The sequence below is a fragment of the Vipera berus genome, assembly GCF_964194415.1.
Source record: "Vipera berus genome assembly, chromosome: 2".
Taxonomy (NCBI): domain Eukaryota; kingdom Metazoa; phylum Chordata; class Lepidosauria; order Squamata; family Viperidae; genus Vipera; species Vipera berus.
The window spans coordinates 276,596,052-276,622,438 of NC_138203.1; the positions used below are offsets into that span (position 1 = coordinate 276,596,052).

The 26,387-nt window shown below is 44.0% G+C and overlaps 1 protein-coding gene across 9 annotated transcripts in view; it reads left to right on the forward strand.

Annotated features, from left to right (window-relative positions):
- Positions 1-26,387, forward strand: part of LOC308664089 (uncharacterized protein) — a 71,447-nt gene that overhangs the window by 18,711 nt on the left and 26,349 nt on the right. For 2 of the 9 annotated variants that reach the window (XM_081321078.1, XM_081321077.1), the window contains exon 2: positions 15,842-19,460. The exons of 1 other annotated variant lie outside the window; for it this stretch is intronic. In XM_081321078.1, the coding sequence (XP_081177204.1) occupies positions 16,225-17,934 (1,710 nt within the window). In that variant the 5' untranslated portion in view covers positions 15,842-16,224 and the 3' untranslated portion in view covers positions 17,935-19,460. Of the gene's footprint in view, positions 1-622; positions 822-1,047; positions 1,242-6,471; positions 6,562-14,735; positions 15,511-15,841; positions 19,461-25,269; positions 25,331-26,387 lie in introns of those variants that run through there. 6 more of the 9 variants (XM_081321071.1, XM_081321076.1, XR_014025600.1 and 3 more) reach the window with 6 other exon arrangements.

Here is a 26,387-nt window from a genome sequence, read left to right on the forward strand (position 1 = left end):
CCCCTTCTAAAGTGTGTGGCAACTGTGTACAAAAGAAAATCGCTTCAGCCATGTTCATTGCAGAAATTGACAGCTTTTAGGCATCATTTCATCAGTTAAAGTCCCCACATCTCTAAAAGTACCTTAGAACGTTTGACTAACCAACTGGGAGTGAGAGAGCTACTTCAACTGAAATACCGGAAGCAACATTCCAAACAAACCAAATATAATTCAAGCCGCACTGAAGATGTCTCCCCGGAGATGAAACATTTGCAACCTAATTAACAAGCCAGAGATCAAACCAACAGCCCACATTTGTATGTTTGTATATTTCTATTTTTCTCTGTACACATATATCTACAACTGTATAATTCCCAGCATATCCAGATATATTTGATGATAACGGTTTGCATTGCTAAGCATTTGTGATTGACCCAAGTCAAAAAGAGTATTTCATGATTGAATGGATATTTGAACTTGGATCTCACTAGTCTTCCGTGTGTCAAATGAATCATAATGTAGAAAGTTTTTCTTGTATTGTGGCATGTTTGCTTATTTGTAATGTATACTTTTTTCTTTTACTCACATCTTCTGAAGCCATTTTATAAACAACTAAAGTTACACTTTTCTTTGAATCTTATAGATAAAGAGGATGGCAATAAGAGCACCCTGGACAACTGAGAATAACAAGCAGCTTTTAAAAGGAAAGGAAATCAAGCCAGAAATTCAAATATTTTCCATTTCCTTCAGAAAGCCACAAAATTCTTCACTTTCCTCAGCAGGTGAGAGAGAAACAAGAGAAAACCAAGAAGATATTTGAAGCTGGTAAAAGTACACTTCACAAAACTCCAGGATACATTACACAAAAAATCAAGAGAGTTTATTTTTGATTCCAAAAAAGAGGGAAATATCTGGAATTCAGTGGCAAGAAAAGCTCAATTAGACAGGCATGTACAGCATACAGTAAGGCAGGCCCCAACCTGTGCAGAAAAAAACGACTTGAATCATAGCACTACTAAATCAGGGATAGCCCATATTTTTGACCCCCTCAAGAATATCATTGGTTGAAAAGCTGCATGGATGTGCCAATTGTGGGAAAAACCCAAATGGTACATAACAACTGATTATGCACGAGAAGATCCACACTGTAGAAAAGCCATTGAAATGCTAGAAATGTGACAAAAGGTTTAGTCTGAACAGTTTTCTTGTGGTTCATGGAAAGACAAACACAGGACAGATGCCCTACAAATTCTCTCACTGCGGTAAATGCCTTAGCAACTAGAGCAACTTGGTGATACGTCAGAGAACTCACACCAAGGAGAAAGTGTATAAGTGTCCAGTTTGGAGAAAAGTTTCATTAGACATTCCCACCTCATGAGTCACCAAAGGACTCAAAAAGGAGATAAATTCTTTGAATGTCTGGACTGTGGGAAACGTTTCAGTCGGAATTCCCACTTGGTGATACACCTGAGGAGTCACACGGGAGAGAAACCCTTTGAGTGTCCTGATTGTGGGAAAGGTTTCCGTCGGAATTCACACCTGGTGATACACCAGAGTGTTCACACAGGAGAGAAACCCTTTAAATGTCCCGACTGTGGGAAAGGTTTCAGTCACAATTCCAGCCTGGTGAAACACCAGAGGACTCACACAGGGGAGAAACCCTATGAATGTCCTGATTGTGGGAAAGGTTTCATTGACCATTCCAGCCTGGTGAAACACCAGAGGAATCACACAGGAGAGAAACCCTATGAATGTCCTAATTGTGGGAAAGGTTTCAGTCACAGTTCCAGCCTGGTGAAACACCAGAGGACACACACAGGGGAGAAACCCTATGAATGTCCTGATTGTGGGAAAGGTTTCAGTCACAATTACAGGCTGGTGATACACCAGAGGACACACACAGGGGAGAAACCCTATGAATGTCCTGATTGTGGGAAAGGTTTCAGTCACAGTTCCAGCCTTGTGATACACCAGAGGACTCACACAGGAGAGAAACCCTTTGAATGTTCTGATTGTGGGAAAGGTTTCATTGACCATTCCAGCCTGGTGAAACACCAGAGGACTCACACAGGAGAGAAACCATTTAAATGTCCTGATTGTGGGAAAGGTTTCAGTCACATTTCTAGCCTGGTGATACACCAGAGCACTCACACAGGAGAGAAACCTTTTGAATGTCCTCATTGTGGGAAAGGTTTCAGTCACAATTCCATCCTGTTGAATCACCAAAAGAATCACACAGGGGAGAAACCCTTTGAATGTCCTCATTGTGGGAAAGGTTTCAATCACAATTCCAGCCTGGTGATACACCTGAGGACACACACAGGGGAGAAACCCTATGAATGTCCTGATTGTGGGAAAAGTTTCAGTCGGATTTATAACCTGGTGTTACACCAGAGGATTCACACAGGAGAGAAACCCTTTGAATGTCCTGATTGTGGGAAAAGTTTCAGTCACAGTTCCAGCCTGGTGATACACCAGAGGACTCACACAGGGGAGAAACCTTTTGAATGTCCTCATTGTGGGAAAGGTTTCAGTCAGAATTCCAGCCTGGTGAAACACCAGAGGACTCACACAGGAGAGAAACCCTATGAATGTTCTGATTGTGGAAAAGGTTTCAGTGACCATTCCAGCCTGGTGAAACACCAGAGGACTCATACAGGGGAGAAACCCTATACATGTCCTGATTGTGGGAAAGGTTTCAGACACTATTCCAGCCTGGTGAAACATCAGATGATTCACACAGGACAGAAACGTTTTGAATGTACTCATTGTGGGAAAGATTTCAGTCACAATTCCATCCTGGTGAAACACCAAAGGACTCACACAGAAAAGAAATCATATGAGTGTCCAGATTGTGGGAAAAGTTTCATTAGAAAATTCCAGCTCAGGAGTCACCAGAAAATACACACAGGAGAGAAACCATTTGAATGTCTTCATTGTGGGAAAGGCTTCAGTCAGAATTCCCTCCTTGTGAGACACCAGAGGACTCACACAGGAGAGAAACCCTTTGAATGTGCTCTCTGTGGGAAAACTTTAAGTCACAGTTCCAGCCTAGTCATACACCAGAGGTCTCACACAGGAGAGAAGCCGTATGACTGTCCAGATTGTGGCAAAAATTTCACTCACAATTCCAATCTGGTGAAACATCAGAAGACTCACACAGGAGAGAAACCCTTTCAATGTCCTGATTGTGGGAAAAGTTTCAGTCAGAATTATGAACTAGTGATACACCAGAGGATTCACACAGGAGAGAAACCATATGAGTGTCCAGAATGTGGTAAAAGTTTCACTCGGAATTCCAGTCTGGTGATACACCGGAGGACTCACACAGGAGAGAAACCCTATGAATGTCCTGATTGTGGGAAAGGTTTCATTGACCATTCCAGCCTGGTGATACACCAGAGGACTCACACAGGGGAGAAACCTTTTGAATGTCCTCATTGTGGGAAAGGTTTCAGTCAGAATTCCAGTCTGGTGAAACACCAGAGGACTCACACAGGGGAGAAACCCTATGAATGTCCTCATTGTGGGAAAAGTTTCAGTCAGAATTATGAACTAGTGATACACCAGAGGATTCACACAGGAGAGAAACCATATGAGTGTCCAGAATGTGGTAAAAGTTTCACTCGAAATTCCAGTCTGGTGATACACCAGAGGACTCACACAGAAGAGAAACCCTTTAAATGACCTGAGTGTGGGAAAAGTTTCAGTCAAATTATGAACTAGTGATACACCAGAGGATTCACACAGGAGAGAAACCATTTGATTGTCCAGTTTGTGGGAAAGGTTTCAGTCGGAATTGCATTCTGGTGATACACCAGAAGATTCACACAGGAGAGAAACCATATGAGAGTCCAGTTTGTGGGAAAAGTTTCAGTCAGAATTCCAGTCTGGTGATACACCAGAGGACTCACGTAGGAGAAAAACCTTTTGAATGTCCCGATTGTGGGAAAAGTTTCAGTACAACTTCATACTTGGTGATTCACCAGAGAATGTACACAGGAGACAAACCCTTTAAATGTCCTTTTTGTGGGAAAAGTTTCAGTCATACTTACAAACTGTTGATGCATGAGAGGATTCACATGGGTGGACACCTGTCAAATATCCATTCTGTGGATGGTACCTCAAGCGTAAATCACCCCTTATTGAATACAAGAAATTTGACATGAGGCAAAAGTTGATGAATTTAAAGAAGGTTTCGTTTTCATTTCGGATCTCCCATTGAGAGTGTAGGTGAGAAATTGACTATTTTAATTCTGGCCTAATCTTTTTTAGTCCACATCTCAGGATTAGACCAGTTGGCAGAGAGAAATAAGTGGAAATTATTATTTTGATAAAGACTAGCTTTTTATTTCTGGTTTATTTCTCATTTTCATTCAGCAGAAATTACTGGATATTTCCTTTTGCAGAAGTTGTGCAATTTGTTAAAAAGGCTTTTGGGTGGTGTTTTTTCTATATTGATTATGGAATTCCCGGTTATGGAGTTTCATTCTTCTACCTTAGTGTCCTCCAGATTTTGAGCTCCAGAATTCCCCAGCCAACATGCAAATAGTTCTCAAGATAACAATTGTTATCTCAATTACGGTTGCATCTTGCAATGGTGGTTAAACAAGACTACCTTGATGAACTATCCCACCTCCTCTCCCTGATGAAGTCATTTAACAAATTTAAGTTCTCTGTACCTTTTGAATGTGAAGAAGAGCAGGACATGCATCCGTGGGCTATGTTAGCATGTCATGAAAGCACAGACCCAGGTTTGCCTTCGAAAGACGACCTTTCCCTTTTAGTTCCCCCCAGGCCTTTCCCTTCCCCACAGGATCCCCACAGGGTTGTCCACTCTCCCCACTTTTATTTATTTTAACTTTAGAACCCCTATTGAGAATAATAAGGAAAGATGAGGAGATTACCGGGCTTCAGATAAGAGACCGAATTTATAAAGTGCAGGCGTTTGCAAATGATATGGTCTTTGTTTTGGAAAACCCTCTGGAATGCATCACGGAATTACTGAAAAGGATTGAGGAATTTGGAAATGTGGCTGGTCTACAAGTAAATAAAGATAAAACGAAGTTATTTCACCTGTTAATTGTTCTCACTCTTAGGATGTTTCTCTTTAGTTCTGCATTGCTTCTTTACTTCATTAGTTCCCTTCCATTGTTTTTTTATCTCACCTTCTGGTGCTTTGGAAAATAGGTTGGTCCCCTCGTTTTTGTGGCAGCCTCTCAAATTTTGGGAACACGGCTATCATATCATCCCTGGTCCTTTTTTCACTAGACTAGCCATACCCTGGGCAAAATGTTTGGGCGCACAGCAAACAGGATGGCACTAGCGCCTCTGTGGCAAAAATGGGGCGGTCCTAGCGAGTGTCATCTGGGTGCTAGCACCGCCCCGTTTGCGTCGCAGGTGCTCGTGGCCCCTTTTATGTGCGTGCACGCACGCGCATAAAACTTCCCCCTCTTTTCCTCCAGTCCGCCAACCAAGAATGGTTGGAGACATCTGGATTCAATAAGTTAAGTAAGAAATGACTAGTATAAACGACTGTGTAAAAGTAAAGTTGAAGTTGTAACCTTATTATATTTTACTATGCTAAAAAGAGTCGGAAGTCAACATTTTTCTCCTCCCTCTATGCCATTTTCCTTCTTCCCTTTTTCCTACCTTTAGTTTCCCACTATTTTCTTTGTATTTTGTATTTTGTATTTTGAATAATAAAAATAAAAAATTGAGCAAAAAACGCACTGAACCCTGCAGAGATTCACTTCGCAACTATGGCAAGAAAGGTCATAAAATGGAACAAACGGGTGCACATTTATAATGGTTTCAGCATCCCACGCTCACGATCCCCATTTGTTACTGTCCAACTAGCTTCTGACAAGAAACGTAAGTGGGGAATGCCGGCAGGAATCTTCAAGTCATGATCATGCTTTGCTTAACAACTACAGAGGAACGGATATAAGTTGACACTGTCATGTGATGCTTAACATGCTTAATGACCAGCTGCTTAGTGAGGTGGATGCCAGTCCTATGCCCTGAGGCCTCCAGGGCAGTGAGTAAATAAATTGCCTTAGGGCAGAGGTCATCAACGATTTGGGCACCAGAGACCGGTTGTGTGGAGAAGTTTTTTCACGCACCAGAGTGTGTGTAGTTTTCTATGCTGCCTGCATCCCACAGATGGCTTCAGCTAAGATATGCTGAAGCTCACAAAAATTGAATTACGGGTTCAGTGGAAAAGAGTATTATGCAATGATGAATCCAAGTCTGAAATTTTTGGATCCAATTGTCAACAATATCTGAGAAGAGATGGAGAAATGAACATTTGCAGCCTTCAGGGAAGCCTGGTGGATCGTCTGTCCTGGTTTGGGGCTGCATTTGTGCTTTGTGCTGTCGCCCCCTCCCCCATCGGCTTCCACGAAGGGGTTAAACGCAGAGAGTTTTTCTCTGGCGCCTAGAGAGGAGGCCGGAAACGGAAATAAGGCTGTGGGAGTGTACTTTCCGGCCCCTCCCGCCCCTTTTCCTGCTCTCCCAACCTTTCTTACGGCAGCGCTGCGGAGGTTCCCCTCGCGGGGAGGGTCGCTGAAAGGGCGCCAGGTGGGCGAGGAGGCTCCGAGAGGGGGAGGGCAATCAGGAGGGGGGAATCCCCGGGGGGGAAGGGGAGGGAGGGAGGGAGAGCCAGGTGGGTTTTCCCCCAGTTGCGCCCCCTCCCCTTCCGAGTCTCCGCCTTTCCTCGCGGGCTTTTCTGCTCCGTGGGAAGCGCTGCGCCTTCGCTTCTCCTCCTCCTGGGTTGCGGCTTCCGCGAACGGCTCTCCGATCCCCTCCAGGTCCTTCCCCCGAGCCCCCCTCCTGCCCCGCAGCCCCCCCTCTTGGCGCAGCCCGGCTCCCCGCCTGGGGGCTCCCGGGGATTCCCGGAAGGTTGGGCACCCCCGTTCCCACGTTCCCCTCTCGCTGCTGGGGAGGGTCAGCCTGCCAGTGCCTGGAGGGGAGGAGGAGGAGGGAGAGGACGGGGGGAGCTCTGGGCTGGGAGGGAGCGAGGCTGGAGGGGAGGGCGGGGACCCTGCGAGGAAGAGCTGAATGGCGTCTGGAAGGCGGGTGAGGGAGAGCCGAGAGGCGTCCAGGTGGGCTTGGCCGATGGGCTGCCCTGTCCAGGTGGGCTTCCTTTGAGATGGAGCCCCTGAATCTGCCTCTCTTACGTGCTCAGATTCCCTCTTTGGTGACTGCTGCGTCCCTGTTTCTCTCTGCCCGTGTCAGTGAACAGCCCTGCATGGATGATGGTATTTTGACTGGGCTTTTTCTTAAAGGGGAGGGCAGAGGTCCATTATCCCCACGTGCAGGGGTAGGCAACCTCGGCTCTTTTATGACTCATGGACTTCAACTCCCAAAATTCCTGAGTCAGCTATGCTTCTTGCTTTTTTTAATTTATTTTTTCTGTTTCATTTTTTATTAAAAAAGTTTTGTAAAAATTACAATATAATCCCCAAAACCAACCCACCCAAAAAACCCCTCCCTCCCACACTTCCCAAAGCTAAATATAGGGTTACAAATATAATAATCATAATCTAACTAACATTAACCAACTATATAAATAACCAATTTCATAATGCGCTTTAACTCCCCTTTAAACAAAATAAAATGAACATAATAATAAAAACAAAGAAATTAATATCCAAGTTATTAAACAATACTAATACTAAAAATAATAATACCATATAATTAAAACTAATAAAAATTCCGCTATAATAAACTATTAATAATAATAACAATCTAAAATTTACTCATAAGCCAAATGGAACTTTTTGGTCCCATATTTATTCTGAATATAATCTATCCATCTTCTCCAGACCGAAATGTATCTTTCTTGTGAATGATCCTTCAGATAAGCAGAAATCTTAGCCATTTCTGCTAAATTTGACACTTTAAATATCCATTCTTCTATAGTAGGCAAGCAATCCTTCTTCCAATATTGCCCTACCAATAACCTTGCAGCTTTTATCAAGTTCAACATCAAGTTAGTTTCTTTAGTATCACAATCTATAATAACACCCAATAAAAATAGTTGTGGGGTAAACTTTATCTTTCTCTTAAAAATCTTTTGAATGTTCAACCAAATTTTAATCCAAAAGCTTTTATATTTCTACAAGTCCACCAGATATGAAAATAAGTGGCATCCAAACTGCCACATCTCCAACATTTGGGCTGTAAGTTAGGATACATACAAGACAACTTTTTAGGATCCAAATGCCATCTCTAAAACATTTTATAAAAATTTTCTCTTAAATTTTGGACCTGGGTAAATTTTACATTTCTAACCCAAATTACCTCCCATATATCCAATGGGATCGGTTCTTGAATATTTTGGGCCCACTTTACCATACAATCATTAACTAATTCCATTTCCGAATCCAATTCTATTAAAGCATTGTAAATTCTCTTTATATGCACTCAATTTTGATCTTTGATCTGTTTTACCAAATTTTCGTCCAGTAGTGTAATGCCAACCTTCTGATCTAACTTCCACCTAACTTGCAATTGAATATACTGGAACCAGGACTGTACAATATTTTCTTGTTTTAACTGAACTAATGACTTTAATTGCCAATCATTCCCTACCAATCTAAGTAATTCCTTATAAGAAATCATATCCAAACTCACACCCATAAATACACCTTCTATCGCGTATCCAGGAATCCCCCAAATTGGTATTTTATAATTTAACTTATAATAATAGTTTTTCCAGACACGCAATAAAGCACTTCTTAAAATATGAGATTTAAAAGCCTTGTCAACTTTTTTGTCATAAATTAAATATTCATGCCACCCATATAATAAGTCCCATCCCTCAAGATAAAGTGTTCTTTTATTTGTTAAATTAAGCCAATCACTAACCAATGTTAAAACCACCACATCATAATATACCGTATTTTTCGGACCATAAGACGCACCTGACCATAAGACGCACCCAGTTTTTAGAGCAGGAAAACAAGAAAAAAAATATTCTGAACCAAATAGTATCAGTATACTAAAACAGGTCTTTTCAACCTTTTCATCCATTGTACCACTTTTAGGAGAAGGCAATGTCCGAGTACCACCAGTTACCCAGCAAGGTGTCAAAAACTTGACACCCCCCCCAAAAGGAAAAAAAATGATAAAGTACAGGTAGTCCTCGACTTACAACGATTTACTTAGTGCCTGTTCAAAGTTACGATGGCACTGAAAAAAGCAACTTATGACCATTTTTCACACTTATGACCATTGCAGCATCCCCAAGGTCGTGTGATTTACATTCGGATGCTTGGCAATCGATTCATATTTATGATGGTCACATTGTTCCAGGGTCATGTGATCGCCTTTTGCAACCTTCTGACAAGCAAAGTTAGTGGGGAAACCAGATTCGCTTAACAACCATGTTACTAATTTAATTTCTCTCTCTCCTTCTCTTTCTCTCCCTCTCCCCTCTTTCTTTCTCTCTCCTCTCTCTCCCTCTTTCTCTCTCTCCCTATTTTTCTCTTTCCCTCTATTTTTCTCTTTCCCTCTATTTCCCTCCCTTTCTTTCTCTCTCCCTCTTTCTCTCCCTCTATATTTTTCTCTTTCCCTCTATTTCTCCCTCTCCCTTTCTTTCTCTCCCTCTCTCTTTCCCTCTCCCTTTCTCTCCCTCTATTTATCTCCCTTTCTTTCTCCTTCTCTCTCTTTCCCTCTTTCTCTCCCTATCTTTCTCCTCTCTCCCTTTCTCTCCCTTCCTATTTCTTTTTCCTTCTCTCTCTCCCTATCTTTCTCTCTCTCTCTATTTCTCTCCCTCCCTCTCCCATTGTTCCTTCCTTCCTTCCTTCCTTCCTTCCTTCCTTCCTTCCTTCCTTCCTTCCTTCCTTCCTTCTCTCCCTCTTTGTCCTTCCCTCTCTGTGTTAGAGCAGTACCCACAGAGGCGGCCCTGCAGCCCGGCTTTCTCTTGCAGAAAGCAAGCTGAAACGGAGCGAGGGAGATTGCCAGGAACGCGATCTCGCGTGGTTTCAGTTTCCCTTGCTACAAGAGAAAGCAGGCTGAAACAGAGCAAGGGAGATTGCAGCAGTGCAAGATCGCGTTCCTGGCAATCTCCCTTCCTCCGTTTCAGCCTGCTTTCTCTTGTAGCAAGGGAAGCTGAAACCAAGCGAGGGAGATTGCAGGAGTGCGAGATCGGCGTTTCTCAGCACGTGCCGATTTGTGCTCCTGACAATCTCCCTTGCTTTCCACTTGCGGAGGTTGGGGCTGGCCATACGGATCACCTTTAGACCATAAGACGCACCCTCGTTTTCCCCCTCACTTTTGGGGGGAAAAAGTGCGTCTTATGGTCCAAAAAATATGGTAATTTCATGTTAGGCACCTTAAGTCCCGTGCGTCTTGTAAAATCTTAAGTTTAGCTCTTGGTTTTTTCTCCACCCAGATAAATTTATTAATACCCTTCTGCCATTCATCCAGATTAGCATCTTTTTTCAATCTTTTTTCACTCATGCGCTCGTGACCTCCCGTTTAGACTACTGCAACGCTCTCTACATGGGGCTGCCCTTGAGGACCACTCGGAGGCTTCAGCTGGTGCAGAATGCGGCCGCGCAAGTTGTGATGGGGGTTTCCCGATACTCTCATGTAACACCTCTACTCCGCGAGCTGCATTGGCTTCCGGTTGCCCTCCGGGTGAGATTCAAGGTGCTGGTGATGACCTATAAAGCCCTAAATGGCTTGGGTCCGGGATATCTGAGGGAACACCTGCTGCCGGCATCAAGTTCCCTTCGTCCAGTGCGCTCCCACAGGGAGGGTCTTCTCAGGGTGCCACCGGTAAGAGATTGCAAGCGGGTAACACCCAGGGATAGGACCTTCTCAGTGGGGGCGCCTGCCCTTTGGAACCAGCTGTCAGTGGAGCTGAGGACTGCCCCCCGACCTCCGTTCATTCCGCCGGGGCCTGAAGACCTGGCTCTTCGAGCTCTCTGGCCCAGGCTGAGGATTAATCTTATTTTAACTGGGGTTTTATTTATGCAGGGACAAATATAATTTTTTAAAAAAAATTGTTTTTAACTTTTGTATCTTGGTTTTTTAATCACCCTGTAAACCGCCCTGAGTCCTTCGGGAAAGGGCGGTATATAAATGTAATAAAATAAATAAATAAATAAATAAAATATAGGTATCATTTGAAACAAAAAGAGAAACTTTGGTAAAACATTCATTTTAACAGCTGCAATTTTCCCCAGCAAATATAATTGTAGTTTTTTTCCAATTATTTAAATCCTTTTGTACTTTTAGCCATAATGTGTCATAATTATTCTTATATAATTTCACATTAGAGGCTGTAATATATACTCCCAAATATTTAACCTTTTTCACTATTTCATAACCTGTCAATTTTATTAACATTTCCTTTTCATTCATGGTCATATTTTTAGATAATATTTTAGTCTTATTATTATTTACCTTAAAACCAGAAACTTTCCATATTGAGTTATAATTTCCATCAAGTCTATAACCAATTGAATCATCCGCAAAAGCTCTTAACCTATAATCATTCTGTTTTATTTTTATTCCCTTTATTATAGTTGATTCACGAATTTTAATCAATGAAATCTCCAATGTTAAAACAAACAACAATGGTGATAGGGGACATCCCTGTCTTGTGCCTTTTTCGCTTTTAAATGCCTCTGTTAATCCCACATTAATTATAATTTGTGCCAATTGATGTTGATATATAGCCCTAAGAGAATGTAAAAATTTATCCCCAAAATTCATTTTATCAACAACTTTCAATAAAAATTGCCAATTCAACTGATCAAAAGCTTTTTCAGCATCCAAAAATATCAATGCCGCGGGGACTTGGTTGTTCTTGTCCAAATTTAATTTAATAATAATAATTTAATAATTTGATTTCTATACCGCCCTTCTCCCGAAGGACTCAGGGCGGTGAACAGGGCAATACACAATAAAAATCGAATACAAAAATTAAAAAGCCATTAAACATCATGCCCATAAAATCAATACATATTAAAGTTAAAACAAGTTTTAAAAACCCAACCCGATCCCGTCAGACCAGGCCAGCTTGTTCGAAAATGAATGTTTTGAGATTGCGCCGGAAGGAGCGAAGGTCGGGGGCCATCCGGAGCTCAACCGGTAAGCGGTTCCAAAAGTCTGGCGCGCCCACAGAGAACGCTCTCCCCCTGGGGGTCACCAATCGGCATTCTTTGATCGGCGGCACCCTGAGGAGGCCCTCTCTGTGGGAGCGCACTGGACGGAGGGAAGTTGACGCTGGCCGCAGGTGTTGCCGTAGGTAATCCGGACCCATGCCATGAAGGGCTTTGTAAGTCATAACTAACACCTTGAACCTCACCCGGAGAGCAACCGGTAGCCAATGTAGCTCGCGGAGCAAAGGTGTAACATGGGAGTATCGGGAAACTCCCAAGACAACTCGCGCGGCTGCATTCTGCACCAGTTGGAGTCTCCGGGTGGACCTCAAGGGCAGCCCCATGTAGAGAGCATTACAGTAGTCTAGACGAGAGGTCACGAGCGCATGAGTGACTGTGTGCAAGGCATCCCGGTCTAGATAGGGCCGCAACTGGCACACCAGGCGAACCTGGGCAAAGGCCCCCCTAGTCACAGCTCCAATATGCTCTTCCAAAGAGAGCTGTGAGTCTAGAAGGACTCCCAAGTTGCGGGCCCTATCTACGGGGGGGTAATAGCTCACCCCCCATGGCCAATGATGGAATAATCGGAATTTCCCGGGATGCCGGCACGAACAGCCACTCAGTCTTGTCAGGGTTGAGTCGAAGCCTGTTCCTCCCTATCCAGACCCGAACCGCCTCCAGGCAGCGGGACATCACGTCGAGGGCATCACTGGGGTGGTTTGGGGTCGAAATAAAAAGCTGGGTACTTTTGATCTTTTGCAGCAATGTGAGTCTCCTGTAAGCAGACAATGTCATTTTTATGTTGATTCAGGTAGTGAAATTCTTTCTTTTTGTGGTGAATTCAGGCCATTAACATTCCATGTCAGGAGCTTTGCCATCCTTAGTGGCCTGAAGCCTCTGGAACACTGCCTGAAGATCTGCCGTCGGTCTCTTCGGTCGTGCCCCTCCCATAGGCTCTGTATTAACCGGGCCTTGTGTTGTTGGTCCAGAATCAGCCTTCTGTTTTTGCTCCTTTTCATTATGTCTATACGCAGCCCGAGTCATCCTCTCTTCCTTTGGATCATCCTTTAACAACAAACTCTGTTCAATAGGCTCTGCCTGCGGTAAATCTCCAACAGCCAGTGACATTGCACCTTCAACTGGTTGTTTATCTTCCAGCCTTTCTTCTATTCTCTTAAGTCGTGGAGATGGTGGTGAACCTACTTTCAGGACATGTATAGAAATCTTTTGCCTTTGAAATTGTATTAAGTCTATATCATGTCCCTGCATAATTCACCACTATTCCAATAGGTATTTCCCATCTAAACTGGACCTGTCGGTTTTTAAGCTCCTCAGATAAAAAAGCAAAATCTTTTCTTTTTCTAAGAATTTTTGGAGGTATTTCTTTTAAAATTATAATGTTTTGATCTGCAATTTGGAATCACTGTTGGTAAAAAGCCTGAATAATTGCATTTCGAAGTGATCTCCTGGAAAAATAAATAACCACATCTCTAGGTAAATTTTTCTGCCTCGCAATCCAGGGATTAACCCTAAATATCTTATCCATCTCTCTTGATAACTCCTCAGGTTCACATCCCAAAATGGGAGCTATAGCTTTTGCCACCTCCTTTTTCAGATCTTCTCGTGGGTCCTCCTTTAATCCTCTTATTCGCAAGGCAAATTCCATATCTCTATATTGTGAGATGGTCACTTCGTCCTCTGTTCTATCAATCTTGTTTTCAACTTTAACAACTCTGCTTTCTAATTTTTCAGTTTTTTCCACAACTTCATCCACCCGATCATCCAAGCGTTCAATATGTGTAGCTAACCCTTGAAGTGCAAGCAGTGTGTCTTCCCTCATCTCTCTATTTTTATTCTCAAGGAGGTCAGCCATCTCCTTCACTTTACTGTCAAGAAGATCAGCCATCTCCTTCTTTATTTCTTGTGTTGCTTGCTTTAAAGCATCTTGAATATCTTTAAGCGTAAATGCAGGTGGTGGGGGAGAGGGTGGAGGGGATTTACGCTTAGCTGTAGATTGCACCGCAGGTTGTACTACAGGAGAGGAGATTGTACTTTTAGAAACAGCAGAAATTCTCAAACGCTTTGAAGCCATTTTCCTGCTTGTAAAAGTCCACTTCTTATAAATTTCACTTTCCCCTTCAACAAAATCAGCAATTAAAAAACAAAGTCCCAGAGAAAAAAAAAGAATATTCTGTAAGAATTCTTTCTTTTAAAAAGAAAGAGAAGCTCTAAATACACAAAGTCTGATAAGTTGTTTAAACTTTGTTGCAAAATGTATCTCTTTCTTGACACTGTCCTTTCACACAAAGAAACAGCATTCCGGCGCCATTTTTCCCCTTTAAGTCAAATTAAAATATGAAGAAGATTAATTCTGCCCGAGTTAAAGTTCCCAGCACTTGCAATTTTAACTTCTCCTGGTCAGCTCTGTCTGCTTTTAAATCACTCACAAGTCACTTTAAATGGGGGTGAGGTTTAGGTTTGTGCAGATAGGAAGTTAGGAATGGAATATAAATGAAATATAAATAGATTCTGACACACAACTTCTGAAGGCAATCTGTCCCATTGGTTGATTGTTCTCACTGTTGAATCTCTCCTTGATCAGTTTCCATCTGTTATTCCTTCTCTGTCCTTCAGGTGCTTTCTGTGACAGCCTCTCAAATATTGGATGCCTGCTATCATGTCTCCCCTGGTCCTTCTCTTCACTAGACTAGCCATGCCCAGTTCCTGTTTTGATGGCAGAATGCCTGTGAGGCCCCAGCCGAGCCAAGCAGAGCTGACACTAGTGCTCTACATCTTGCTAATGTCATGGTTCCGACTAACCATCCCAACCAAATTAGAACTCCGAGGCTAGCAGTTTCCTCAATGAACATGTTTATGGGGTACATCGTATGGGCACATTCAAAAGTAAAACCAACTCTGAATATTTCCCGCAGGTTCAGCATAATTAAAAGTATCAAACCCCTTCCCCCCAAGTGTCACAAATCACACTGTCCAATGGAGTTAATTGGTGACCTCTTAGTCACTCCTCCCCATCTTCCTCCGACACTTGTGGAGATGACCTTGGTTCCCACGGTCGTTCTGTGTTATACCTAGCAATATGTCCAGTCTCATTCCCCCTTCTAAAGTGTGTGGCAACTGTGTATAAAAGAAAATGGCTTCAGCCAGGTTCATTGCAGAAATTGACAGCTGAGACTTTAGGTATCATTTCATCTGTTAAAAGTCCCCACATCTCTAAAAGTACCTTAAAAGGGTTGACTGTAACCAACTGGGAGTGAGAGAGCTACTTGAACTGAAATACTGGAAGCAACATTCCAAACACAATTCAAGCTGCACTGAAGATGTCTCCCTGGAGATGAAACATTTGCAACCTAGAGATCAAGCCCAGAGATCAAACCAACAGCCCACATTTGTATGTTTGTATATTTCTATTTCTCTCTGTATGCATATATCTACAACTGTATAATTCCCAGCACTTCCAGATATATTTGATGATAACGGTTTGCATTGCTAAGCATTTGTGATTTACCCAAGTCAAAAACAGTATTTCATGATTGAATGGATATTTGAACTTGGATCTCAGTAGTCTTCCGTGTGTCAAATGAATCATAATTACTGTAACAAGTTTTTTCTTGTATTGTGGCATGTTTGCTTATTTGTAATGTATACTTTTTTCTTTTTCTCACATCTTCTGAAGCCATTTTATAAACAACTAAAGTTACACTTTTCTTTGAATCTTATAGATAAAGAGGATGGCAATAAGAGCACCCTGGACAACTGAGAATAACAAGAAGCTTTTTTTAAAAAAGCAAATCAAGCCAGAAATCAAAACATTTTCAATTTTCTTCAGAAAGGCACAAAATTCTTCACTTTTCTCAGCAGGTAAAAGAAAACCAAGAAGATAATTGAAGCTGGTAAAAGTAGATATCACAAAACTCCAAGATACATTACAGAAAAAATCAAGGGAGCTTATTTTTGATTTAGAAAAAGAGGAAAATATCTGGAAGTCAGTGCCAAGAAAAGGTCAATTAGACAGGCACGTAGAGCAGACAGTAAGGCAGGCATCACAAGACAAAGTGTATGAGTGTCCAGTTTGGGGAAAAGTTTCATTAAAAATTCCCACCTCATGAGTCACCAAAAGACTCAAAAAGGAGATAAATTCTTTGAATGTCTGGACTGTGGGAAACGTTTCAGTCAGAATTCCCACCTGGTGATACACCTCAGGAGTCACACAGAAGAGAAACGGTTTAAATGTCCCGAGTGTGGTAAAAGTTTCAGTCAGATTTCTAACTTGGTATCACACCAGAGGATTCACACAGGAGAGAAACCCTTTGAATGTCCCGAGTGTGGTAAAAGCTTCAGTCAGATTTCTAACTTGGTGTCACACCAGAGGATTCACACAGGGGAGAAACCTTTCGAATGTCCTGATTGTGGGAAAGATTTCAGTCGCAGCTCCAGCCTGGTGGTACATCAGAGGACTCACACAGGGGAGAAACCTTTTAAATGTCCACATTGTGGGAAAGTTTTCAGTCACAATTCCAGCCTGGTGGTACACCAGAGGACTCACACAGGGGAGAAACCTTTCGAATGTCGTGATTGTGGGAAAGATTTCAGTCGCAGATCCAGCCTGGTGAAACACCAGAGGACTCACACAGGGGAGAAACCCTATGAATGTCCTGATTGTAGGAAAGGGTTCAGTGACCATTCCAACCTGGTGAAACACCAGAGGATTCACACAGGGGAGAAACCCATTGAATGTCCTGATTGTGGGAAAGGTTTCAGTCACAGTTCCAGCCTGGTGATACACCAGAGGACTCACACGGGAGACAAACCTTTTGAATGTCCTCATTGTGGGAAAGATTTCAGTCACAATTCCAGCCTGGTGAAACACCAAAGGATTCACACAGGAGAGAAACCCTTTGAATGTCCTGATTGTGGGAAAGGTTTTAGTTACAGCTCCAGCCTGGTAATACACCAGAGGATTCACACAGGGGACAAACCCTATGAATGTCCTGATTGTGGGAAAGGTTTCAGTTATAGTTCCAGCCTGGTGATACACCAGAGGACTCACACAGGGGAGAAACCCTATGAATGTCCTGATTGTGGGAAAGGTTTCAGTGACCATTCCAGCCTGGAGAAACACCAGAGAATTCACACAGGAGAGAAACCCTTTGAATGTCCTGATTGTGGGAAAGGTTTCAGTCACAATTCTACTCTGGTGAAACACCAAAGGACTCACACAGAAAAGAAATCATATGAGTGTCCAGATTGTGGGAAAAATTTCATTCGAAAATTCCAGCTCACGAGTCACCAGAAAATACACACAGGAGGTAAACCTTTTGAATGTCTTGATTGTGGGAAAAGTTTCAGTCAGAATTCCAACCTGGTGAGACACCAAAGGAGTCACACAGGAGAGAAACCCTTTGAATGTCCTGACTGTGCAACAAGTTTCAGTCAGAATTGCCACTTGGCGAGACACCAGAGGATTCACACTGGAGAGAAATCATATCAGTGTCCATATTGTGGGGAAAGTTTCATTAAAAAAATTCACCTCATGAGTCACCAGAAGACTCACACGGGAGACAAACCCTTTGTATGTTCTCTCTGTGGGAAAGGTTTCAGTGAGAATTTCAGCCTGGTAATACACCAGAGGTCTCACACAGGAGAGAAGCCGTATGAGTGTCCAGATTGTGGCAAAAGTTTCACTCACAATTCCAACCTCGTCAAACATCAGAAGACTCACAAAGGAGAGAAACCCTTTGAATGTCCTGATTGTTGGAAAAGTTTCAGTGACAATTCCAGCCTGCTGAAACACCTGAGGACTCACACGGGATAGAAACGTTTTGAATGTCATTGTGGGAAAAGTTTCAGTCACAATTTCATCCTGGTGAAACACCAATGGACTCACAGAGAAAAGAAATCATGTGAGTGTCCAGATTGTTGGAAAAGTTAGAATACTGTGTCCAGTTTTGGTCGCCACTATACGAAAAGTTGTTAAAGCCCTGGAAATTGTGCAGAGAAGAGCGGTAAAGATGATAAAGGGTCTGGACACATGGTGAGCAGTTGTGAGAACTTGGTATATCTAGGCCAGACATGTCAAACACAAGGCCCGGGGGCCGGATGCGGCCCGCGAAGTGGTTTCATGTGGCCCACGAAGCCATCCTGGAAACAGTGAGGGAACGGCCCCCACTGCCTTGGCCCTGGCCCAGAGTCCCTCCTTCTGTCAGGGACCCCCAGATCTGTCCCACTCCTGCCCAGGCCCCCATAGGCACCCTTGATGCCAATGATGTAGAGCTGGCCATGCCCACCCAGTAGGCCATACGCACTCCAGCCACGCTCACCCAGTAGGCCACACCCAGGCCACACCCACCCGGCCCCCCCAAGGGCAACCACAATATTGATGTGGCCCTCAGTGAAATTGAGTTTGTCACCCCTGATCTAGGCTATCAAAGGAAATCATACTTGAGGGACATGATAGCTGTATTCCAGTACTTGAGGGGCTGTCACCAAGAAGAGGGGATTGACTTACTCTCTAGGGCACCTGAGGGCAGGATAAGTAGTATTGGGTGGAAGTTTAGGACAAGAAGTAATGGGTGGAAGCTTATTAAAATGAGATCTAACGTAGAAGTAAGGAGGCATTTTCTGTCAGTGATGGCAATTAATCAATAGAATAGGTTGCCTCCAGAGATTGTGGCTGTCCCATTACTAGTGGTTTTCACAATTAGGCTAGACCGTCATTTGAGTGGGATGGTATAAGGCTCCTGCCTTGAGCTGCATGTTGGACTAGAAGACCCCCCCCAGCTTCCCTTCCAAGCCTATGATGCTATGTTTCCATGAATTTGGAGACAGTTTATAAAATAGGTGCAAAACAACGCCATGAACTTGCTTCTCATAAAGGGGCTTATTTAAAAAATATTTTGTCCACAAAATATTTTTTTCCAAAATAAAGCAAGCATAGACAAAAACTTTTAAAATGAAAGTTTTCTTTTAGATCTGGTATCTGCAGAGTCTACCTCTGCAAAGATCTTACCTGGAAAGTGAATACAACCCAGGTGGCCAGAAAGGCCCAACAGAGACTTCACTTTCTCAGGGTCTTCCGGAAGAACAGGGTAGAAAAACAGCCAATGACCCTCTTTTACCGGTCTACTATATAGAGCGTCCTCTCGTACTGCATTGTGGTTTGGTATGCTGGTCTGACAGCCACAGATAGGAAAGCATTACAGAGGGTGGTGAGCAAAGCTACTGCTAAGTTTGTAAAGCTGCCCTGAGTCTTCGGAGAAGGGCGGGATATAAATGGAATTAAAATAAAATAAAATAAATAAGATATTGGGTGCTGTCCCCTGACACTACTGGATGACATCGCCAGGGCTCGCTGCCTTGGAAGAGTGAGGAAAAGACTGGAGAAGCCAAAGGTACAAGTGCAGATTAGGCAAAACCTGTGTCAAAAACAGTAACTGTGAGAGGGACCTAGGAATCCTAGTGGACGAGTACTTAAATGTGAGAGAGCAGTGGGCGGCAGCAGCCAAAAAAACATACAATCCTAGGTTTTATAAACAGGCATAGAATTCAAGTCACATGAAATATTAGTACTGCTTTATAAAGCCTTAGGGCACATGGAATACTGCATCTACTTTTGATCAAATTACACAAAAGATGTTGAGACTTTGGGGGAAAAGTGCAAAGACCAACTAAGATGATTGAGGGCCTGGAGACAGAAACATGAAGAACGGTTGGAAGAATTGGGTATGGCCAGTCTAGAGAAAAGGACTACTAGGAGTGACATAATTGTAATCTGGTAATCCAGCCACAAAGAAGGGGGGGGGGAGTTATTTTCCAAAGCACCAGAAGGCAAGACAAGAAACGATGGAAACTAATCAAGGAGAGAAGCAACCTGGAATTAAGGAGAAACTTCCTAACAGGACAATTAGCCAGTTGAACGGTTTGCCTTCAGAAGTTGTAGGTGCTTCCATCAATGGACGATTTTCAGAAAGGACTGGAGAACATACTTTCTGAAATGGTATGGGGTCCCCTGCTTGAGTAGGGAGTTTGGACCAGAAGACCTCCAGGGTCCCTTCCAACTCTATTCTGATTGATTGATTGATTGATTGATTGATTGATATGAGCCAGTAGTGTGCTGCAGTTGCCAAAAAAGCCAATACAATCCTAGGCTGCATTAGTGGATAGAATCAAGATTAATGTGAAGTATTATAAAGCCTTTATAAGACCACACTTGCAATACTGCATTCACTTTTGCTCACACCATATAGTGAATGTAGAGTGCAGAGAAGAGCAACAAGAACAATTAGAGGGCCATAGGCTAAAACATGAATGGTTGCAGGAATTGGGTATGTCTAGTGAAAGGAAGGACCAGGGGTGACATGATAGCCGTGTTCATTATTTGAGTGGCTGTCACGAAGGAGGGAGGGTCAACCTATTTTCTCAAGAAGGAGAAAATGTACTATTTCAGACAAGTAGTTTTCCAGTCTCTTAAAAGCCTTCAGTGATGAAGCACCCACAACTTCTGAAGATAAGCTGTTTCACAGGTTAATTGTTATCACTGTTAGGAAGTTTCTCCTTAGTCCTGGGTTGCTTCTTTACTTCATTAGTTTCCTTCCATTGTTTTTGGTCTCACCTTCTGGTGCTTTGGAAAATAGGTTGCCCCCTCTTTTTTGTGGCAGCCCCTCAAATTTTGGAACACGGCTATCATATCACGCCTGGTCCTTTTTTTCACTAGACTAGCCATACCCAAATCCTCCAACCGTTCTTCATGTGCCTTTGTAGCCAAACCCTTAATCATGATATCTGTTCTTCTCTGCCCTCTTTTCAAAGTCTCATCATCATTTTTATAATGTGACCAAAACTGGATGGAGTGTTCCAGATGTGGTCCTACTACGTTTTTATATAGTGGTACTAATACTTCAGAAAGGACACGGTGGCTCAGTGGGTTAGGACACTGAGCTTGTCGATCAGAAGGTCGGCAGTTTCGTGGATCAAATCCCGAGTGCCGCGTAACAGAGTGAGCGCCTGTTACTCGTCCCAGCTTCTGCCAACCTAGCAGTTTGAAAGCACGTAAAAATGCAAGTAGAAAAATAGGGACCACTACGGTGGGAAGGTAACAGCGTTCTGTGCTAGTCATGCCGGCCACATGACCACGGAGGCGTCCTCGGACAAGCGCTGGCTCTTCGGCTTTGAAACGGAGATGAGCACCGGCCCCTAGAGTCGGAAACGACTAGCACGCATGTGCGGGGGAACCTTTACCTTTACCTTTACTAATACTTCACATCATCTTGACTCTCTCCCTCTGTTTATGCAACCAAGGATTGTATTAGCTTTTATGGTTGCTGCTACACACTGCTGGCTCATATTATTTAAGTGACCGTCCACTAGGCATGAAGATGACTGTTTAAACCTCTCAGCGCAATTGAAAGTAATTATTCCAAGTAAATTTGCAAGTCTTTAGTGCAGAGTTCCCCATCTTTACAGGCTGGCAGCCTGGGGGGGGGAAGGGGATGATTTTGTGGGAGGGGCCGGTGAATATGAGTCCATGAGGCTCACACGAGTGGGGCCACAAAGTCCTGCAATGAAGTTCATAAACCTTGGGCTGTCCACACACACCGGCCAGTCATTCACGTGGCTCAGTGGCAATTAGGCCACTGCCCGATAATGCGCTGCACTGTCATGTGATGCTTAATGACCGGCTACTTAGTGATGTGGATGCCAGTCCTATGCCCTGAGGCCTCCAGGGCAGAGACTAAAGAAAATAGCCTTTGGGCAGAGGTCCCCAACATTTTGGGCACCAGAGACAGGTGTGTGGTTTTGTGTGCTGCCTGTATCCCACAGATGGCTTCAGCTAAGATATGCTGAAGCTCACAAAAATTGGATTACGGGATCAGTGGAAAAGAGTATTATTTTTTATTTATTTATTTTAATTCCATTTATATCCCGCCCTTCTCCGAAGACTCAGGGCGGCTTACAAGCTTAGCAGTAGCCTTCATTCTATGTATATGCCTGCTTATTAGGGCTTTCACACACCCCCCCAAGAGGCATTATTACAAAGTCAGCTTAATTGCCCCCAACAATCTGGGTGATGAATCCAAGTTTGACATTTTTGGATCCAATTGTCAACAATATCTGAGAAGAGATGGAGAGAGATGGACAAATGAATATTTGCAGCCTTCAGGGAAACATGGTGGATCGTCTTTCCTGGTTGGGGGCTGCATTTCTGCCAGGGATATTGGTGATAATTGACGGGATCATGAATGAGAAAAGTACAGAGAGGTTTTAACTTATCATGCCATTGTTTCTGGAAAGAGCCTGAATGGGAATGGGAATAAACAAGCAAAAAGCTTCTTTAATGAACCTTTTTGGATTTCTTTGTAAGGAAGCCATTCCACCTTTTCTTCTTGTGATTTTTCCTTTCAAGGTATATTTTGCAGCAGTAGAGTTCTAGCATTACCAGCAAGCTATCAAATGAAATCGTGAAGGCGGAGTGCTTCTCCCAAAGCTTGTCTTTGTGAGAGTACAAAGAGTAGGGAGCTTCTGTGCAGACTCAATAACAACCAAACAGGTACACAGATGAAAATAAGTGCAGAAGCTGCTTGAAACCCCCCTCAGCACTAAACAGTTAAATATGTTGCTGGCAATCAAACAAGAAACACTGTCCCTTGTGGCTTCCCCTTGATCATCAGGATCCCTCTCCATTTGAAATCTCTGACTGCAACTGCAGATAGCAGTTAGGAAAGGAGGTTGACTGGCATTGTGATGTAGAGCTTTGTTGTGGCTAATTTCTTTTTATCCTTGGGGAAGCTGGAAAGGGGGAATCATGTTTTGGGGGTGCAACTTCCAGTTTAGAGAAGAAAACCCTTAAAACAGGAGAAGCAAGGCAGGGAATGCATTCTCTCAGTACTTTTTTTTCTTAAAAAAAAGTGCCAGAACTCTCATCTTGGTGGTGGGGGGCACTGCTGTGGCGGGCTGCCCCCCCGGGGGCGGAGCCGGGGCTCCTGGTGCTGTGGGAGCAGTGGGGCCCGCTGTATAAGGTGGGGCTGTGCAAGCTACATTAATTGAACACATGGCACACATCACAAATTGGATTCCTCTTTAATGCACTCACTGTTCCTTTGCATGACCGTGGGACATTTAGAAATGCAGTTTCGTTCTCATGCTTCCAAAGCATTCTTCCTTATCTTCCTGGTACATTGATCACCATAAAAATACTCAAGGTCTCTTGGCATAAGAATAAGTATGGTATTTAAGGAACGCAATAGAAAGCATTCACAATGCACAATGTATTGAAATTTCATTTTGTTTGAGGCAACTTCTTATAAAAGAATTGCCATTCATTTGTTTTAAAAAAATAAATCAATTTTTCACTTGATTTCAAATTAAATGAATTATATTGGTTGACAGTGAGATTTTTTTTAGAACAATTGCCAAATGCAATAAACTGGTTTTAGGTATACGTGTGCACTAATTATTTCAAAACCAATACATTTTAACAACATATTCTAAATGTAAATGAATGCAAGTGCAAATTATACATTTTTTGTGCAAAAATAAAATAACAGATTTAAGAGCTGTTATCATTAGTTATCCTTAGATAAAAAATAATTCCATCATCCAAAACTTTGTTATACTGTATTTAATGAACAGATGCCTTGGGATTAAAAAAAAGACCTTGACTACATTTAATTGTGTACCACTATGGCATTAAAACAAAATTCGAACAGTGTATGAAAAATAAAGGTTCCCTAAACGTCTGCTGGCTATATCCATACATTTTCCTTGATAGCACTCTAAAGGTTCCCCTGCATATGCGTGATAGTCGTTTCTGACTCTAGGGGCCAGTGCTCATCTCCGTTTCAAAGCCGAAGAGCCAGCGCTTGTCCGAGGACGTCTCCGTGGTCATGTGACCGGCATGACTAGATGCCAAAGGCACACGGAACGCTGTTACCTTGCCACTGTACTGGTCCCTATTTTTCTACTTGCATTTTTACATGTTTCCAACTGCTAGGTTGGCAGAAGCTGGGAGGAGTAACAGGTGCTCACTATGTTACGCGGCACCCAGGATTCGACCTGCCAAACTGCCAACCTTCTGATCGACAAGCTCAGCGTCCTAACCCACTGAGCCACCGCATCCCTTCTTGATCGGACTCTATTGCCTTCTTTTTACCATTTTTTTCAACTTCCCAGCTTAAAAAAGGCAAGGCGTCCTGCACCAGGAGCTGAAAGTTTGTTTAGGTAGGTTGCTAGGCAACCTGTCCACACTTGGCCCTTCTTACCCTCCCACTTTTGAATTAGCCCGTACAGAACGCGTTTCCTTCGATTTGAGCGATCTGAGGGCCTGTCGCTGCGATGCATTCTGCTACTCTGCAATCTGGCTGCCTCGTTGGTGTGCTGCTAAGAGAATTTGGCTCTCCGGAACAGTTTCTTTAAACTTTTTTTTTGTTTGTGTGTGTGCAAAAAACAAAAAGTGGCAGAACGCCGTTCTGAGCGTTCTATGGGGAAAGAAACCCCTGCATCCTCTTACTCAGAAGGGATTTTGCATAGTTTTTGGAAGGAGAACCGTGGGCGACTACGGCAGCTAAAAATCAGATTAGTGAAAAGTGACTAGCCCAGGGGTCTTCAAACTTGGCCCTTTTATGACTTGTGGACTTCAACTCCCAGAATTCCTCAGCCAGCATGGCTGGCTGAGGAATTCTGGGAGTTGAAGTCCACAAGTCATAAAAGGGCCAGGTTTGAAGACTCCTGGACTAGCCCTTTTGCAGGCTTACGTTATGCATGTTAAAGCGATTTGTTAGTCAGAAAAAGTGCTACCAGGCTCCTCTCAACATACAGTATAACGTTAGATATTGTTTTTTAACAGCGATGAATTCCTAATATGCATTTAGAGATTCAGATTAACATATGCAAGTATCTTTTTTTTCTTAAACCTCGATCCCTGTCTTGGGATTTGGGGGCTTCCCTTGGGGGAGACGGTCTTTTGCGGGTCCCCCACTGGAGCACTTTGGCATTGCCGGCGGAGCCACACTCGCCCCCTCCCCGCAGCGGCTGCCACGATGGGGTTAAAGGCAGAGAGCTTTACTCTGTCGCCTAGAGAGGAGGCCGGAAACGGAAATAAGGCTGTGGGAGTGCACTTTCCGGCCCTTCCCTCCCCTTTTCCCGCTCTCCCAAACTTTCTTACGGCAGCGCTGCGGAGATTCCCCTCGCGGGGAGGGTCGCTGAAAGGGCGCCAGGTGGGCGAGGAGGCTCCGAGAGGGGGAGGGCAATCAGGAGGGGGGAATCCCCGGGGGGGGAAGGGGAGGGGGAATCCCCGGGGGAGGGAGGGAGGGAGAGCCAGGTGGGTTTCCCCCAGTTGCGCCCCCTCCCCTTCCGAGTCTCCGCCTTTCCTCGCGGGCTTTTCTGCTCCGTGGGAAGCGCTGCGCCTTCGCTTCTCCTCCTCCTGGGTTGCGGCTTCCGCGAACGGCTCTCCGATCCCCTCCAGGTCCTTCCCCCGAGCCCCCCTCCTGCCCCGCAGCCCCCCCTCTTGGCGCAGCCCGGCTCCCCGCCTGGGGGCTCCCGGGGATTCCCGGAAGGTTGGGCACCCCCGTTCCCACGTTCCCCTCTCGCTGCTGGGGAGGGTCAGCCTGCCAGCGCCTGGAGGGGAGGAGGAGGAGGAGGACGGGGGGAGCTCTGGGCTGGGAGGGAGCGAGGCTGGAGGGGAGGGCGGGGACCCTGCGAGGAGGAGCTGAATGGCGTCTGGAAGGCGGGTGAGGGAGAGCCGAGAGGCGTCCAGGTGGGCTTGGCCAATGGGCTGCCCTGTCCAGGTGGGCTTCCTTTGAGATGGAGCCCCTGAATCTGCCTCTCTTTTAACGTGCCCGGATTCCCTCTCTGGAGACTGCTGCGTCCCTGTTTCTCTCTCTGCCCACGTATGTGAACAGCCCTACATGGATGATGGTATTTTGACTGGGGGTTTTTTAAAAGGGGAGGGCAGAGGTCCATTATCCCCAAGTGCTGTGAAACGATTAATCACTGTCTAGATTGATCATTTTTAACAGAAAACAAGGGCATTCCCCACACATGTTCCCACATATTGTAGATATATGATAATTTATTTTAACCTCTCCAAGATGTTTTGAGAACTGAGATGTTTGGGAGTAATACGCATATTTCTTAGGGTGCCTGGCCATGGAATAGAATAGAATAATAGAATTGGAAGGGACCTTACCCCGCCCCCCTTCTTGCTTTTGTTCTTCTCAGTTCTTCCTCTGGTCTTTGATGATGGCCTCTAGGCAGGCTGAATAAACAACCTTG